This window comes from Trachinotus anak, unplaced genomic scaffold (genome assembly GCF_046630095.1).
Source record: "Trachinotus anak isolate AG129_WGS33_773 ecotype Australia unplaced genomic scaffold, CSIRO_AGI_Tana_v1 ptg000010l, whole genome shotgun sequence".
Lineage (NCBI taxonomy): Eukaryota > Metazoa > Chordata > Actinopteri > Carangiformes > Carangidae > Trachinotus > Trachinotus anak.
The window spans coordinates 5,267,797-5,283,483 of record NW_027273861.1 but is presented as its reverse complement, the minus strand read 5'-3'; the positions used below and the strand labels follow the sequence as shown (position 1 = coordinate 5,283,483).

Genomic DNA, 15,687 nt, shown 5'->3' with positions numbered 1-15,687 from the left:
CCACTCCGCCATCGCGCCGCCCAAAATGATCAAGTTTTAAAGATTGGGGAAAACAGTGATTTCTATTTGAATATAGAGATATGTTATAGTTTTGTTTGTTGTTGTAGTCTTGTCATTTCCAGTTTGTACAAAATAAAATAGATACTATAGTATTAGTATACACAATGGAAACAGCTATAGGTTATTATGGGATGGGAGAATAATGAGACATGAAATAATTACATTTTTAAATAGGATTTTTTTGGCTCTATAAACTTGTAAGTAGGGTAAACACTATGTGATTTCAACACACAGTCTAATTTATGGGTTATTACCATAGCCTATTATCTGATTTCTCAAACATGGTTCCTTTAATTTATTCCCCAAATCCCACTGTTTTCTGTGCAGTGTCACTATTTAAACATCCCAATAATGTTTATCAATCAACCAACCCCTTTATACTGTCCAGCAGTTGCATTCACTAAGACATTTATGGGAAAACAATTTCTGATGCAAACACTCTCCACAAAGAGCACCACGGAGTAATTAGCCCTGTTATTATCAATTGTAAGTGCAAACTGCCTGCTTAAGCTTCAAGACCAATTTACTGAGGCAGCCACCCTCGTGCCCTGAAGAACTCTTTGTAATTGGAGCACTCCACATTAATATAAAGTGCTCCTTCAGTAATAAGCATCTTTCCACTGTCCTCATTGTTGTTTCCAGTCCTTATATTTGAATGTGAATGCGCGGCATCTCCAGATGTTTAACTGATGCTGATGTTTGTTTTGACTTTTCTGTGATTTAATATAAATGTGGATCTGTAGTGCCTTTGTGTTGGACCTGGAGAAATGTGAGCCAGTGTATCCATAAGCAAGTCAAGTCACAAACAAAGCCCGGCTAGATCCTCCCTCATCCAGTTTTGCTGATATTGACTATTCAGAAGCATACAAACTTTGAGGAGTAATATCCGTTGATGGCATGAGAGAAAGAGAATGAAATGTCACTTGGCATTAATTTTGTATTGGCTTGGCTGGAGTAAACAGAGATGACATTTTGTGATATCCATGCCCCACCCACATGCATAGTATTGTCCAAATTCCATGCTTTAATGAGGTGCAAAGATCATACCAGAACTAGAGTGCAGAGATTTTTTTCCCTCTGCTTTCTTCTTTTTTGTTTTATCTGTGTCAACGAATGTTACATAATTATTATTGTAATTTCCTTGGAATTGTTGATGTGGATTTTGTCTCATCTTTATCTTACACTGTGTGTAGCTGAGTGGACAAAGAGTCGACAGCCATGCTATAGCACATCTGTGAGGCTGTACTTAGTTACTTCGGGACTGTTACAACCCAGGAAAGGGAAGCAACATAAACCCAGCTAATCAAAGAACTACATTTTCAAACGCAAAAATTATATGGAAATAAAAACAAATGAAACAGTCAAACAGCACCCCTGTTCCTCATGACACTAACAGAAGAGAATGCATGCACGAAGTCTTGGCTTCTTCCATCTTTTTTTAACCAAACCTGGCCCAGTCCCCTTTAAGACACAACTGGTACCTCACTTTTAATTTCCAGAAAATGTTTTTGACAGAAAATGTCTCTAAAACGCTGCTGTCTCCACAAGCAGCTGCTAAAATGGTTTTGGTCTATGTCATGTTCAGATTGAGCCTAAACATAGAGACTATAGTGGTGAGTGAAAAATACTAGTGTCTGCTAATTAGCACAAAACAAAAAGCACAAAATGTCCAGTTTGAATTTAAAGGCTGCTCAGACACCAAAACGTTTTAATACTGATCTACACTTTCCACCACAGCATCCCACTAGAAGATATTGTGTTGCACTGCAGCAAAAGTAAAGCCATGTTCTGATTGGCTCCATTCAAACTAATGAGGGAGCTGCGTTTTTTCACAGATTCTCAGTCTGTTCCTCTTTTATCAGTAAAAATGCAGCCCATACTTAAACTACCAGAACCCTGCTTTCATCATGCTTTTTTCTGTCTTGATTGTTTTCCCAGGCAGATGATTTGAACTGTAGTTTAATGGGAACAAATGCTCTGTTAATTCAGGGTGATGTGTGAAACCAGCCTGTTTCACCATGTGTAAAGAGGTCAGGGCACTCTTAACGCTTCCTGTAGCTTCTCCGCCCCCTGAGATTCCTGCTTTCTGTAACTGGTTTATAATTGAAGATCAACCATGTAAAGGCTTCATAATTAAATCTGCAGGTTTGTGTCGTCTTAAGGGACAATTGGCCTTGAACTACATCACAGACACAGAACATGTGATATTTAGTGGTGTAAGTTTGTGGGTACATCATCATCATGCAGGTACTAGAACAGTAGTCAGATATACAGTGTCATACTTCGTCTAATGTTTCTCAGTAGTAGTGTTACTGTAGTGAACACAGCTGGTCACTCATCACCTCTGGAAATGGGCTTTTTACAGCTCTAGTGAATTATAGGCCACTGAAGGCCGTCAAAGGTCTGTCCACACTGCAGGTCCTTGGTTTCCTGCAGAGCCTGATGAACATCATCAGAATTATTTGTACAGTTAACATTATTGCTCACATAGATAATGACTGTCATGTAATGCAGTGTTACACTGACAACACAGCACATCAACAAGAATACAGTGTCGTGGGAAGGTATTTAGTTTACTAGCACCACTGTTGATCAGTGGCATGGTGAAAACATCTACTAACGTCTATGAAATCCAAACAAAACATGGATTCACTCATCAAAATGCTGCTTCATATCTATTAGCAGTCAACAACTTCACCGGCTGCCTTTAATTTTCTGTCAATCGACTGAGTGATTAATGGAGCAATCATTTCAGCTCTGTACATACTGTACATCACAGCTAGAACTGGATCAAAGATCAGATAGTTAACTTTGATATTTTCTATCTGGAGCTGAAGCACTTGTAGCAGACTTTTAAAATGTTGTTATAAAAATTTTACAGGTGTTTAATAAGTGTCATTGTAACATTGATTGATTACAAATGGCCTTGAAGGGAATTCAAGGGTAAATTTATGTAAGAACAGAAAGACGGCTCTGTACCTCTCTGGTCTCACAGTCTCCATCCACAGCGATCTCACACTAACAGATTACACTTCTCGAATCCCTGCACTGTAGAGAGATGACTGCTGCTACCCCACTGCAGGCTGTGGGATCACTCTTGAAGATATGACACTTTGAATGTCCGTGCAGATGAACTGACTCACTGCAGCAGCAAAACAGTAAAGACTCACTATTTTCTTTGCAGACTGACAATAAACGCAGAATGCCAGCTGCAGCTGCACAACTTTCCAATGGACGAGCACTCCTGTCCGCTCATCTTCTCCAGCTGTGAGTACGCCATCCACACCACAATGTTATATGATTCATGTCATATTTTCTCATAAGCCATTTGTAGCTGTAGTCTTTTTGAAGTTAGAAACACCAGCTATTCAGTGATATAATTTCCTACAATCCTTTATTACACTGAATAAACAATGTGACTGTTAATGTTGAGAACCAGGACTTTTTACTCATTTCACAAATACACGCTCTTTTAAATTGTACTACAGTATCCACAGAGCTGAGGGAAAGATAAGAACAATAAAGTGAGCTGCACTAAAGAACTGAACTGCAGAAACACCAGCAAACTGCCTCTATATTACAGGAAAAAGTACATCATACTGTAGATTATTATAGTGTAATATGTTTGTATAAAACTCAACAGAAACTGCACAGCAAATTTCACATTGTGGAATTAATTTTTCATTGTTTGGTGTTTCGATGTGACATTTAAGGGGCCGTCAGTCCATCCAGCAGGACATTCAGTAAGCCGGGAGACGCTCTGAGGAATAGAGCAGCGTGTTAAAATTGACGCCTGCTACATGATGTGTTCTCCTCGCTGCATCTATAGCAGCCTCTTGACTCACTTATGAAGACCACAGAGTGATTTGATATAAGTAGACCTTACATCTTGTGCAGCCTTATCAGAGCTTCGAACCTGCGCACTGCACTGCTGTTCGTGGACCCATCCTGCTGTGATCCATTACACCCATTTCCTTACCTAAGGAAATCACCAAACATTACATTGGTTTCCATGACAACATCTCTGTTTTCTGATTAAGTCAGACTTGCTCCTCTTTAAAGCCATCATCCTCTGGGGGTTTGGAATAATCAACTGAGTACAATGTAAAACTGCAGCATGATTAAATAGACACAAATAAAGGGAGCCCAGTGTATACACCACAGACAATTAATATACTACAGCTGGTAAAGCTTGTCAGGTTAGGTAGAAGGAATATTTACAGCTGTATATCATGACATTCAAAGATGTGGCATAAAGGAACACTGCACCAAAACCCCAAAAAATCCAAAGATAACCTTTTAGGTTCCTGCAAGAATCTGGATCATATCTGGAGATTTTTTGATATGACATCTTACAATGCTGTGATCGGAGCGTGTCCACTCCAGATTTCATCATATCTGGCTCATAGTTTGAAATATCTGGGCAACTATATCTCTGGATTCTGGGGTATTTTGAGCAGTGTGAGGATACAGACAGGTTTCTTTCTGCTCTGTTTTACTTGGGAGATTATGAGGAAATTCTCCACATTATTAAAGCTGCAATAATCAACATTTTTATTAACAGTTTAAACTTATTGATCATATAAATGATATCATATAAAAAATATTTGCAATAATAAGGCTCAAGATTTTACTGAATGGTCTATCAGTACATTTCCAGCAAATAGTTAGTTAATTAATTGCCAGGAAGACCTAAAGACACAAGTTCACTGGCGTGGTGGATTTATTTGGTTGGATGCATAATTCAAAATACTACGCCAGGTAACATTACCTTCTTTGTTTAGCTCAGCCACAAACCAGTCCTCTACTGTGTCAGTGTAGTTTTGTTAAGACTATCTAAACAACTAACTCTCTAGTTGTGTTTATGGTGCTGTCTTTGTGTACATGTCGTTTGTTTGATGATGTTTTATATTATAAGGTTTGTTTTGGTCGCTAATGAGAGAATATCCACTTCCATGACTTATACAATGATTTGGGGGCAGAGCTTCTGAAGGAGCACTGAAGGGAGGGATGCATTTGTTGTTGAGTTCTTTCTCCAGAATCGCTTACTTCACCTTTAAGGTATACAGCAGTTTAAAAACTATTTCACTGCACTTAAAAGACTTTCCTAAAGCAAAGTTTGACCCACCTCATAGCTGCTGGTCCTTTGAAATATGAACCTGTTTTTGGCCCAGTATTTTGATTGCAGCATCATTATCCACATGTGATTAGATGAAAATATTCACAACACGTCTCTACAATAATGAACACCAATATTCATCTCAAATATATGCACACTAACTCAACTTATTGTCACAATACTGTCATGTTTTTTGAATAGTGTATTTGGCCGAGTACTTGTTTGAGACACACACATCACAGTACAATTTGAAGTGGAACATTGTAACTCTCAGTAACATAAGGCTGCTGACTCAGTGTTACATGTTTTTGAACAATCTAAACAGACCTTTTCAATTCCAGGTCATTACTGAGAGCTGTCCAATTTCCTGCTGCTGTAAATGAATCTTTCTATTCTATGGTCATGGTAATCCCTTTTACATCGGATATTTTTGCTGAAATTGCCACAGTGAGACTCTGGCCTATTTTTCTTTTTTGATAGAAAACTGACCAAACATTCAGATGATTGAAGTGCAGTTACTGTGGCTATAGTACCATAGACTGTAAGAGAAAAACAATACAGATGACAAATTTCATCTATCTGTTTCATCTAATCGGATCTGTAAACTCACAGTTTTACACAAGTTCACAGAGAATACACAAATGTTGACGAAAATGAGGCACCAAGTCCATCTTAAAACAATAGTCAAGTGCCCATAGGAACACTGAAACAGGTTTAGCAAGTTGTAGTCATTCCTCCTGTCCACACTGGCCATTAAGAGATCCCTTCCCAATGTTTTTAATGGTACTAAGGTTTCAGCAGTTTGTTTTCAGCAAATCAAGTGACAAAAATAAAGGAGAACCCTGAATTATTAGTGGAGAAACAGGAAGACAATGTCCTCATCCATGACCCATGAGGGATCACTGAATGGTTTGATGGTTTGATGAAAATGATGTGACTCATACGCTGCGGCCTTCACAGTCATCTGATCTCAAACCAGTTGGACACCTGTCAGAGATTTTGGACTAATGTGTTAAACAGCGCTCTCCACCACCATCATCAAAGCAATAAATGAGGAAATATCATTAGGAAGAATGGTGTCCGTTCCTCCAGTAGAGTTCAGAGACTTACTGAATCAATGCCAAGGAGCATTGAAGCTGTTCTGGCGCCATGTGGTGACTATTTTATCACTTGTCTGTAATTGTGTTGTAAGTTTTTTTTTTTTTTTTACTATTAACACCCCTTTTTGGGTTTCAGTCTTCCATTTTGGCTCAGCCCCAAAACACAGCACAGGGAAACACAAGGGAGTTTTGTACTAAAAAGACTGTAACTCTGGAAAATAATTGTTTTGACAAACTTGGACTGCTGTTGTCTCACATGAAAAGGAAGTTCCACCACAATCAAAGTCTATGTGCCGGTGTTGCAGAAAGCACAAGGTTTTGACAAGTAAGAAGAATGCTTCAAATAAAAAAGAATATATCTCTAGTTCTGCTGCATCAATTTTAATCATTTTTGTTTTACACTGTCTATCGTGAGCCTGAACATGTTATAACAGTCCAATGCTAAATTGGTGAAGTGCTCTTTTAACTTCAGATAAACTTTGGAATACATTTGTTTAAACTGAATGAGGCCTGTGTCCCTGTCACTTACAGTGGAGTACATTGGGAAGGGATTTCTTGATGGCCAGTATCAACATATTCAGTGTTCACGTGGGCACCTGACTGTTGTTTTAAGACTTGAAAAATTGTAAACCTTTCCTTTAAACTGTGACTAGCAATTGCCAATATCCGTAAAATCCTTATTTAAAGGTGTATTTAGTTTTGGGACATGTATGTTTCAATCATTAGATGATGTTAGCCAGATGTGCAGCTGTGAGTTAATGCAGTCAATTAAATGCATGATGCAAAAATCTCTGCTCATTGTTTTTGCAATGACACAATGGCCATATGTGACCAGAGATATTAAACGTACAGCTACATTGTTATAAACCAATTGCAAAGTTTCTACTTGCTGACTATCTGTATCGCCTCAGGTTACATATTGTCATATTAGCAAACACTAGGTGAGTGGAAAACAGCACTTTAATTTTAGAAAGGATTGTCTCTTTCTGTCAGGCTAATATGTATTAAGATTTATGAATGTAGTTAGCTCATAAATGCATCATGAATCGTGCCTTGAGCTCATTACTAATGTTTTATGCAAATGTCTTACAGAATATTGCCCTTCCATTGTTGCCATTCATAAAGGTTTGCTCAGTTGAGGAGCTATTCTCAACAGTAACCTGAGAATTTTGAATGCGAGCAGCAATTGCTGAATCTTTAATGAAACCATTAATAGCAAATGAGAGAAGTGTGGCAAATGTTAATGGAATGCATTCATCAAGCATTTTTTGAAGACAATTAGTAGTTTGGGCAACATCCTCCCTCACAGTTAATGTTTTTCTTAATTGAAAGCCTATTACATCAAATTGCTATCAGCCAAGATCATAATTTTGTTAGCTTTTCTACTTGAAATGATTATGTGTCTGTTTAAAACAGGAACAATTCAGGCTAGTGCGACAACGAAGCAGAAATGGAATCATTAACCCATCATTAACCTCACGTGATCGATTGTAAAAGCACTCCCAGGCCCCGTGCACATCATGTGAAGGTCAGGCCCAACATCAAGACGGATTCAGTACATTATTGAACCAAAGCTTTCATTTAATCTACTTTCCTTCTGCCTCTGTCTTCATTCCAGACTGTCTTTTCATTAGCCAGCCTCCAGCACAAGACAAATGTTGCTCTGGGTGGCCCTAGGTCTGTCTGTACAGGGTATCCATCATTAGGATGTGCCATGTAGCGCCAGGGGTCAGACGCACATGCTCTGTGTAATTGCAGATGGATACCCACGAGATGAGATGATTTACAAGTGGAGGAAGAACTCTGTGGAGGCAGCTGACCAAAAGTCCTGGCGTCTCTACCAGTTTGATTTTATGGGCCTGCGAAACACTACAGACATATTAAAGACTACAGCAGGTAAGAGGCACCGTTTCTTCCTATTTGAAAAGGAGCTGCTGAAACGTGTTGATGTTTATTTTATAGAAGTAGTGGCAGAAATAAGTTTCAGTTCATTATTATTATGCCCTCATTCATTTATTGTGCAACAAGTTTCTAAAAACATCTGACACTGATGTCCACCCAGTCTGGTTTGAAGAGAAGAAACAGGTCGTTAGATCACTATCACACAAGAAACATATTGGAAAAATAATTTTGATTCAGAAGTAAGTGCAAATCTGAAGCAAGAAATGAGTTTCTACTCTGGAGTTTTCTCTGTCTAAACACTACTACTGGCCACCATTTGATTCTGTTCGTCCATAAAAATAACCTCTGTCTTTTTTCAAGTCAATTCCATGTTTTTTCATGAAAAGTTGCTTCTAAGATAAAAATTTGTTAGTCAGACCACTCACTGTCTTATCATCACTGATGTAACATCTTCTCCTTCTTTACACTGAGCCTGCAAAAAAGTAGAACAATCCCCCAAAAACTTAATGCTACCTGTGTTTCCACTGCAGTTTTGCACAAAATAGAATCATTTTTTTAGAAATTAGAAATTTTTTAGAAGTTGATAAAACACAATTGTGAATGGTCTGTTTTCACCTCTCACGATATTGTTCCAGCTAAACATGACAATGAATGTCCATCAGTCTGCCTCTTGGTTAGAACTGGTTCCCTGGGGGATTACAGGGCACACACCATGACTTGAATGAATCAGTTTTGTGAAATATTGCTTTGTCGAATAGTCTGAAAAACCACCTCGTTAGCATATAAATTCTTTTCCAACATTTGAGTTTTTTCAAAAGTCCGGTGTTTCCATTACTAGTTTTTAAGTTCACAATTTCAAATTGCACATTAAGCAGGTTAATGGAAACACACTTTCTATCTCTTCTCTTCTCAATCTGTTCTCACTGAATCTCTCTCGAATTTGTTTTGCACAGTGACTTTTTTGTGGACAGCGTCACAAGTGCCCCGCTGACCAAGTCATCATCATGCTCAGTTTCTGCAAGTTGCTAAGAAATTTTCTTTACAAATGACAAGGTCTCATATTTCAGATCTGACATAATTTAAGTTTCAACATTTCAGTCATGGTTGATTCGGCGAAAATCCATGGTTACCATAGTAACATGAAGAGCCGTTTGATAGTACCCCACAACAAAAGCTACCTTTGTGTTCCACCAGTTGAATGCTTTAAATGTGAAGCAGCAGGAAATGTAGGGTTAGCATTAGCACTAACTTAATACAGCCCCGACACTGTGTTAGGACAGTGAACAGTGAGGCTGATATCAGTGACATACAAACACTAACGCTGGGTGACACACTCAGACATTTCCTGTGAATTCCTTGTGCAAAGGTAGGCAATTTGAAGCCAGTGGCAGACTGCACCATGAACAATGAAAACTACAATATAATATTTAGAGGTAATTATACAATGTTAATACACTGAATCATGCAAACCACAAATGGTATCAAAACTGGCTCTGACTTTGTGAACATCATAGAGATAATAACTTTAATGTGTTTAGTGAAACTTCTTTGGAGCAAGAAAGTGACCACATGGATTTTCAAATATTGTATGCATCAATTACATAACAGTTGTGCATAAGAAAGGTTGATACACAGTGGACTGACTATTACAGTTTATACCATACATGTGTATAATGCAGTATGATTTCCTATAAGTAATCATACCTGAAATCAGCTGAAGAAAGAAAAATGGGTTATATGAGAGGAGGCTGTATTTGATTTGCATAGAGCTGACTCAGCTCTTGTATTTATAGGTTATACATCATTTGCATATAGGATTTCTCATGAATCTTACACTTTACAGGAAGCCACTGGAAACCAGTCAGGATGCACAACTGAGCTTTACCAAACTGGCTCAATGTAGCACTTATTGACAGTATATTTGTGATAGTGATCAATGTGCATATGTTTATTTATGTATTTGTCAACAATTATACGTTATCTGAATATACATAACTCATAACACAACTGTAATCATATCAAATGATACAGTGCTTATACAGTGTCCATCTTCACCTTGGAAGTAGTAGCTTAGTGCAGTAGTGGCTTAATTTTTTCAGGAACTCTGAACCTCATCTAATGATCTTCATCAGCCCATGGAGATTTGGAGATCTAATTAATAAATAGAATTCATGTAATGATTATAATATATATATTGTATGTATATTATAATAATATAATAAATAAATACTTAACACACATAATTTATGAATAGAGTACAATGTATATTCCCTAACAGTCAGATCAGGCCTGTGTTTCTGTAAAGTGTCACATCGAGCTCCGCTGCTGTCTTTTCCACAGGAGACTATGTGGTGATGACAGTGTACTTTGACCTGAGTAGGAGAATGGGCTACTTCACCATCCAGACTTACATCCCCTGCATCCTCACCGTGGTCCTGTCCTGGGTGTCCTTCTGGATCAAAAAAGATGCCACTCCAGCCAGAACGGCCTTAGGTACTGTGGATTACAGCAGGTCTGAAAACCAGGACAAACAGTGTGTCTGAAAGACCAACTTCCATTTTCACATATTGCTTTGAATATGCTCCAGTCTTTATGTGCTGTTATCTGTACTTCGTGGATATTTGTTGGAGTAACTTGAGTCACTCCATCTGCTTCTTCTGTTTTGTTGTGCTTTTTCCCTCTTTTGTACACACTCCCCAGTTTTGTTGTAGCATTCCTGTGGAGCATTTTGGTGAAGGTAATTGATTTCAGTCTTCATTTCTTTTCTTTTTCTCTGTTTCATTTTATCCATTATTCACATTTTTGAGTGAGGTTGCATTTGCTCAGGAGGGAATGGAGAAAATTTCAAGCTATTTCAAACTTTTAGACTAAAAATATAAGAAATTACACTTTTGGCTTTGGAATAATTTGTATAAATGCACAGTTTTCCCCCAGCTCTTAATGGAAACACCAAATGTGCTGTGCCCCTCTCTCAGTGGTGTGTTAGCAGAACATTAGCTGCTCCTCACAGTGTCACACTCTGCCCTGCTGTTGTATTGTCTGGTCAATACATGTACATTCACCACTGATGAGAGGGACAAATGTAGAAAATGAATGAATGAACGAGTGACATTAATCAGTTACCTTTTCTTTAAAGCACCTGGATCTATTACATGCAGATCTGGAGAAAGAATGGAGCTAATGAATGGATCATGGATGTAGGCTGATTGTAAAAGTACAGGGGTGAGGCGAGCCAGCGTGGGAGTAAAGGTAGAGAAGGATCAGGGTGAGTTAGTCTGGGGCAGCAAACCTTTCAGTTCAGGTTTGAGCCAAAATGACAAATATTTACAGCACTAACTTAGCTCTGTAGCAAGTTATGACACACTTTGCCTGCCAATCTTTTCGGAAAGCTGTCGCATACATTGGGCCTCAAAGCATCTACAGCATGTTTCACACATCTTATACTAAACCTGACAATTTCATCCACATTAAGCTGTCAGTGAAGATAAATGCGTTTGAGAGTGTTGCTCTCCACAAACCTGCTCTAAAAGAATCTGTGCCACAGCATCAGCAGAAGGCAGGTAAGGGTAATCACTGTGGCGAAGCAGAGGCTAAAGGAAAAGTGCGAGATGTCCGCCTGAAATAGATGAAACCAGCTTGTTACCATGGGAACCTCAGTGAAACAGTCGCAGATGTTTTGTTTTTTTCCTTATCCCTATAATGCTGATGGAGGAGGGAGGAAGAGGGGAAATGAAATTGTACAGGGGTGCTTGCTTTTTCTCATGTCTGTCAGTGACATCAACATCTGCTGTCAAAATGAAAATATTAGCTTCTAACTTAGCAGCTAAGTGGCCGAGTTAGGGTGAAGCCACAGTTACTTTGACCATAAAAAAAAAAAATGGAAGAGGCGGATCCTAAGTGCTTTTACATGCAGTAATCCAGGGAATCATAAAGCTGCACCAACCAGTATTTTTTATATCAACATTTCTTGCAACATCCTGTAATTTCCTCCAAGGATCAGAAGAATATGGTTAATGTAAAAGGGCTCCAATGTAGGGACAAACTACAGAGCGATTTAGCTTCTTTCAGCTCATCGTTTTGGTTTAATGGCCTGACACTTTACTGTCTTGGTTCATTCTAACTGTTTTCATCAGTGTCTCAGACACAGCAGTGAAATAGCTATAATAAGTCACTGCATCCTACCTGCCAGGCACCAAAGAGCAGATGGACAAAGTTAGCTCGCTGGTGGCACATTTGGCAGCTATAGAGACAGATATTTCCCTCAGGAGTCAGTGGAGTCAAAGGAGCTAAAACGAGAGTGGATACTGGACTTGGATGTCTTAGGTGGCCAGAAACATGACTGTGTGCTAATAAGAAATAATAATAAATGGGCAATTGCTTGCTAACATTTCCACCATATTGGTAAAAAGACACAGAAGCTGTGAAGCTTCAATTCAGAAGCTGGATCCTTTGAAGGATGCATTTGTAGATTTGTAGAATTGCATCACAGCGGGGCAACGAGGCAGTCCCATTTCGAAGGCATCTTCAAATGTGGCAGAGAAATGCACCCTTTGTTTCCTGGATCTTAGGATCCAACAGGTGGATCCTTGGCAGCCCAACCTATCCCAAGATTCATTACTTTTCAAAAAGAGAGCAAGGTAGTCACTGCAAATAAAAGAGTGGCCAAGGATAAATAGGCAATCCTCTCTAGACCATACCATCTCATTTCAGTTCAGCCTTCTCCATCTAAGTGGTCCTCAGAGGCCACGTCGTTCTGTGTCCTCCAAAGGCGGCGATGCCTGAATTAGGACGCACTGAGTGTCTCCATGTGGCTACAATTTGACACAGGAGCCTGTTAGCTAAATGCTAAGAAGCTCACAATGACATTTCTAACATGCTGATGTTTAGGAGGTATGTTTACTATAGATTCGCACCATAGCATGCTAACATCTGCTAATTAGCACTAAAATACAAAGTACAGCTGAAGCTGATTAATTTTGCAGCTATTTGGACCTGATGATGCTACTAGATGAAATGCTGATAATATGTGGCCTAAAAATCAATTAACGCAGGTTCTTTTCTTAGGCAGAGCAAGAAGAAAATGTATGTAATGTGTATTAAAGTCTTGGTTTCTGTTTGTTTTCAACTGGTCACTGCAAAAAAAGTGTAGATTTTTCCTCCAGTCTTTTCCATTCAAGGTAGATTTTAAATTTGATCCATGATGGGATTTTTGAGTTTGGTAGTGTTTTTTTGTTTTGTTTTTCAGAGAGAGCTGAGAGGAAGCTCAGCTCGTATCTGTGTACATGACTGTCGTGCAATTGAGGATCAGGGGGATCAGCAACAGTGGGGCTCTCTAGCCTTGTTGATAAGGCTAATAGCAGATGGGAAGAAGCTATTTTTGTGGCGAGAGGTTTTGGTCCTGAAGGACCGCAGCCTCCTGCCAGAGGGGAGTGTCACAAAAAGTATGTGTCCAAGGTGGGAGGAGTCAGCTACAATCTTCCTTGCACGCCTCAGAGTCAAGTCATTATGTTCTCATGTATGGATTTACTGTATGGTTGTACTACTGGTTGTTTTAATGTGATCATAAATGATCATGAGGCAACACAGCACAGATCTGTCAATGTCAATGCTCATCTTCTGTTAAACTGCTCCATTTTGAACACAGTCAGTTTTGATTGTGCACTCAAATAAGTGACAACATTTAATTGTGTGCTCTTTGTACACATTTAATCTCAAAGGGACAAATGTTACACTAAACACTATGAGTAAAATCATTCAGACGAGTGTTGGAGTGTGGTCCAAGGTGCTGATATTGATTAACACAACCTGCATTAGCTTGAGTTTCTTCAGGCAGAGGAAACATTTAAATATAGTTCAATGTCACAATCAAACTGAAAATAGATCCAGCACAAACCTTTCTATTACTACGTGACAGCAGTTCCTCAGATGAGTTTGTCCTTTGTTCTGACCTTCAGGTATAACCACCGTGCTGACTATGACTACTCTCAGCACCGTGGCCAGGACGTCACTACCCCGAGTGTCTTACGTCACTGCCATGGACCTTTTCGTCACCGTCTGCTTCCTGTTTGTCTTCGCTGCTCTGATGGAGTACGCAACATTAAATTACTACTCATACAGCACCAGAAGACCCAGCTGCATGGAACCTAAAAGATCAGTGAGTTGCCCTTCAATCAGTTTTATACATTATATACAGTTTTATACTATTAAAGACTAGTAAACTCTAGTTAAAGTAATCAAATGTAGATTGAGATGATGTCCTTATGTACGCAATTACTGTCACTTGTTACAGAAGTAGATTTCTCTGTTATCACGAGATGGGAGTGAGAAAATCTTTCAGGGTTGAGATGATGTGATGCTGCCCTTTATCAGCTCCTCTGATAAGACTGTTACTATTTTAAGGGACACTGCATCCGTCTGAACAAGACAAACAGGCCTTTTCTAGCCCATCAACAACTGAGGGAGGGAAGTGCAGAATAACAGTGATCAAATCTGCAATTTTAGGCACAGGGAATGTATAACTGCCCCTCCATTAGTGCACCGCAGACTGAACTGTGATGGATTTTTCCACCCGAATTTGCTTATTTTCATTGTATTTAAAATGAAAATGTTTGCATTAAGGTAACCCAGCGTAGGATTTTTATGTTGATGGTACATCCAGAAAGCTTTGCTTTGCCCTGTTACAATACATATCTTCAAGCTGTGGTTAATATAATGAAATACTTTTTTTCATTTACGCAGTACTCAGGATGTTTTAGATTTATTTTTATTTATTTTCTGATGTATTAATAAAAAAAAACTGACTATGGAAATAATCTTGACGAAGAAAATGACAGTTTATTTATGCATTTGCATTAACATTTATTAACATTTGTATCATTTGTATCAATTATTTTTTCACTTTATATATTTTCCCACATTCAGCCCCTAACAATGATGTAATGTCACGATTTCAACGTGGATAATAATGACTGCTGAGCAAAGTGGCCATGAATTGTAAGCAGCCTGTGAGGTCGATGCTACAGTAGGTGTAGTCTGGTAGTTTTATATTATTCAGGACTAAACAAGTAGAGCAGAGATCACACCGACATTCATGCTTCGACTTGTCAGTGATGCACATTAAGGACAAGTTGAAGCACACATGTTACAACAACAGTAAAAAGGAGATAATGAAGAGCTGCAGGACAGAGGTGTAATTTGAACAATCAGAATATCTCTGCCCCTGTTAAATTGATTTTGATCATTCTTTTTAAACCCTGTCTTTTAGGAGTCAACTTTATAGAAGTTTGGCACTAGGTTGATGGTGTACAGCTTTCATTTTTTAATGCTCTGGCTAGGCTAAAGAAAATATAGACAGGTAAATCTGTCGATGCTGATAAAATAGATCAATGCAAAGCTATTATTTTCATGTGTCAAAAAGCTTTTTTGACAGTAACATGTTCTGTCCACCAATGGAAAAACAGATATATTCAAGTTCCCTCTAACATTACCCTATAAACATTTAGGCTG

General features: G+C 38.6%; 1 protein-coding gene across 1 annotated transcript in view; it reads left to right on the top strand.

Annotated features, from left to right (window-relative positions):
* LOC139626682 (gamma-aminobutyric acid receptor subunit gamma-3) overlaps positions 1 to 15,687 on the top strand; it is a 57,741-nt gene that overhangs the window by 35,870 nt on the left and 6,184 nt on the right. Inside the window, exons 5-8 of the mRNA XM_071487114.1 lie at positions 3,245 to 3,327; positions 8,038 to 8,175; positions 10,522 to 10,674; positions 14,136 to 14,335. Of these exons, the coding sequence (XP_071343215.1) occupies positions 3,245 to 3,327; positions 8,038 to 8,175; positions 10,522 to 10,674; positions 14,136 to 14,335 (574 nt within the window). The remainder of the gene's footprint in view (positions 1 to 3,244; positions 3,328 to 8,037; positions 8,176 to 10,521; positions 10,675 to 14,135; positions 14,336 to 15,687) is intronic.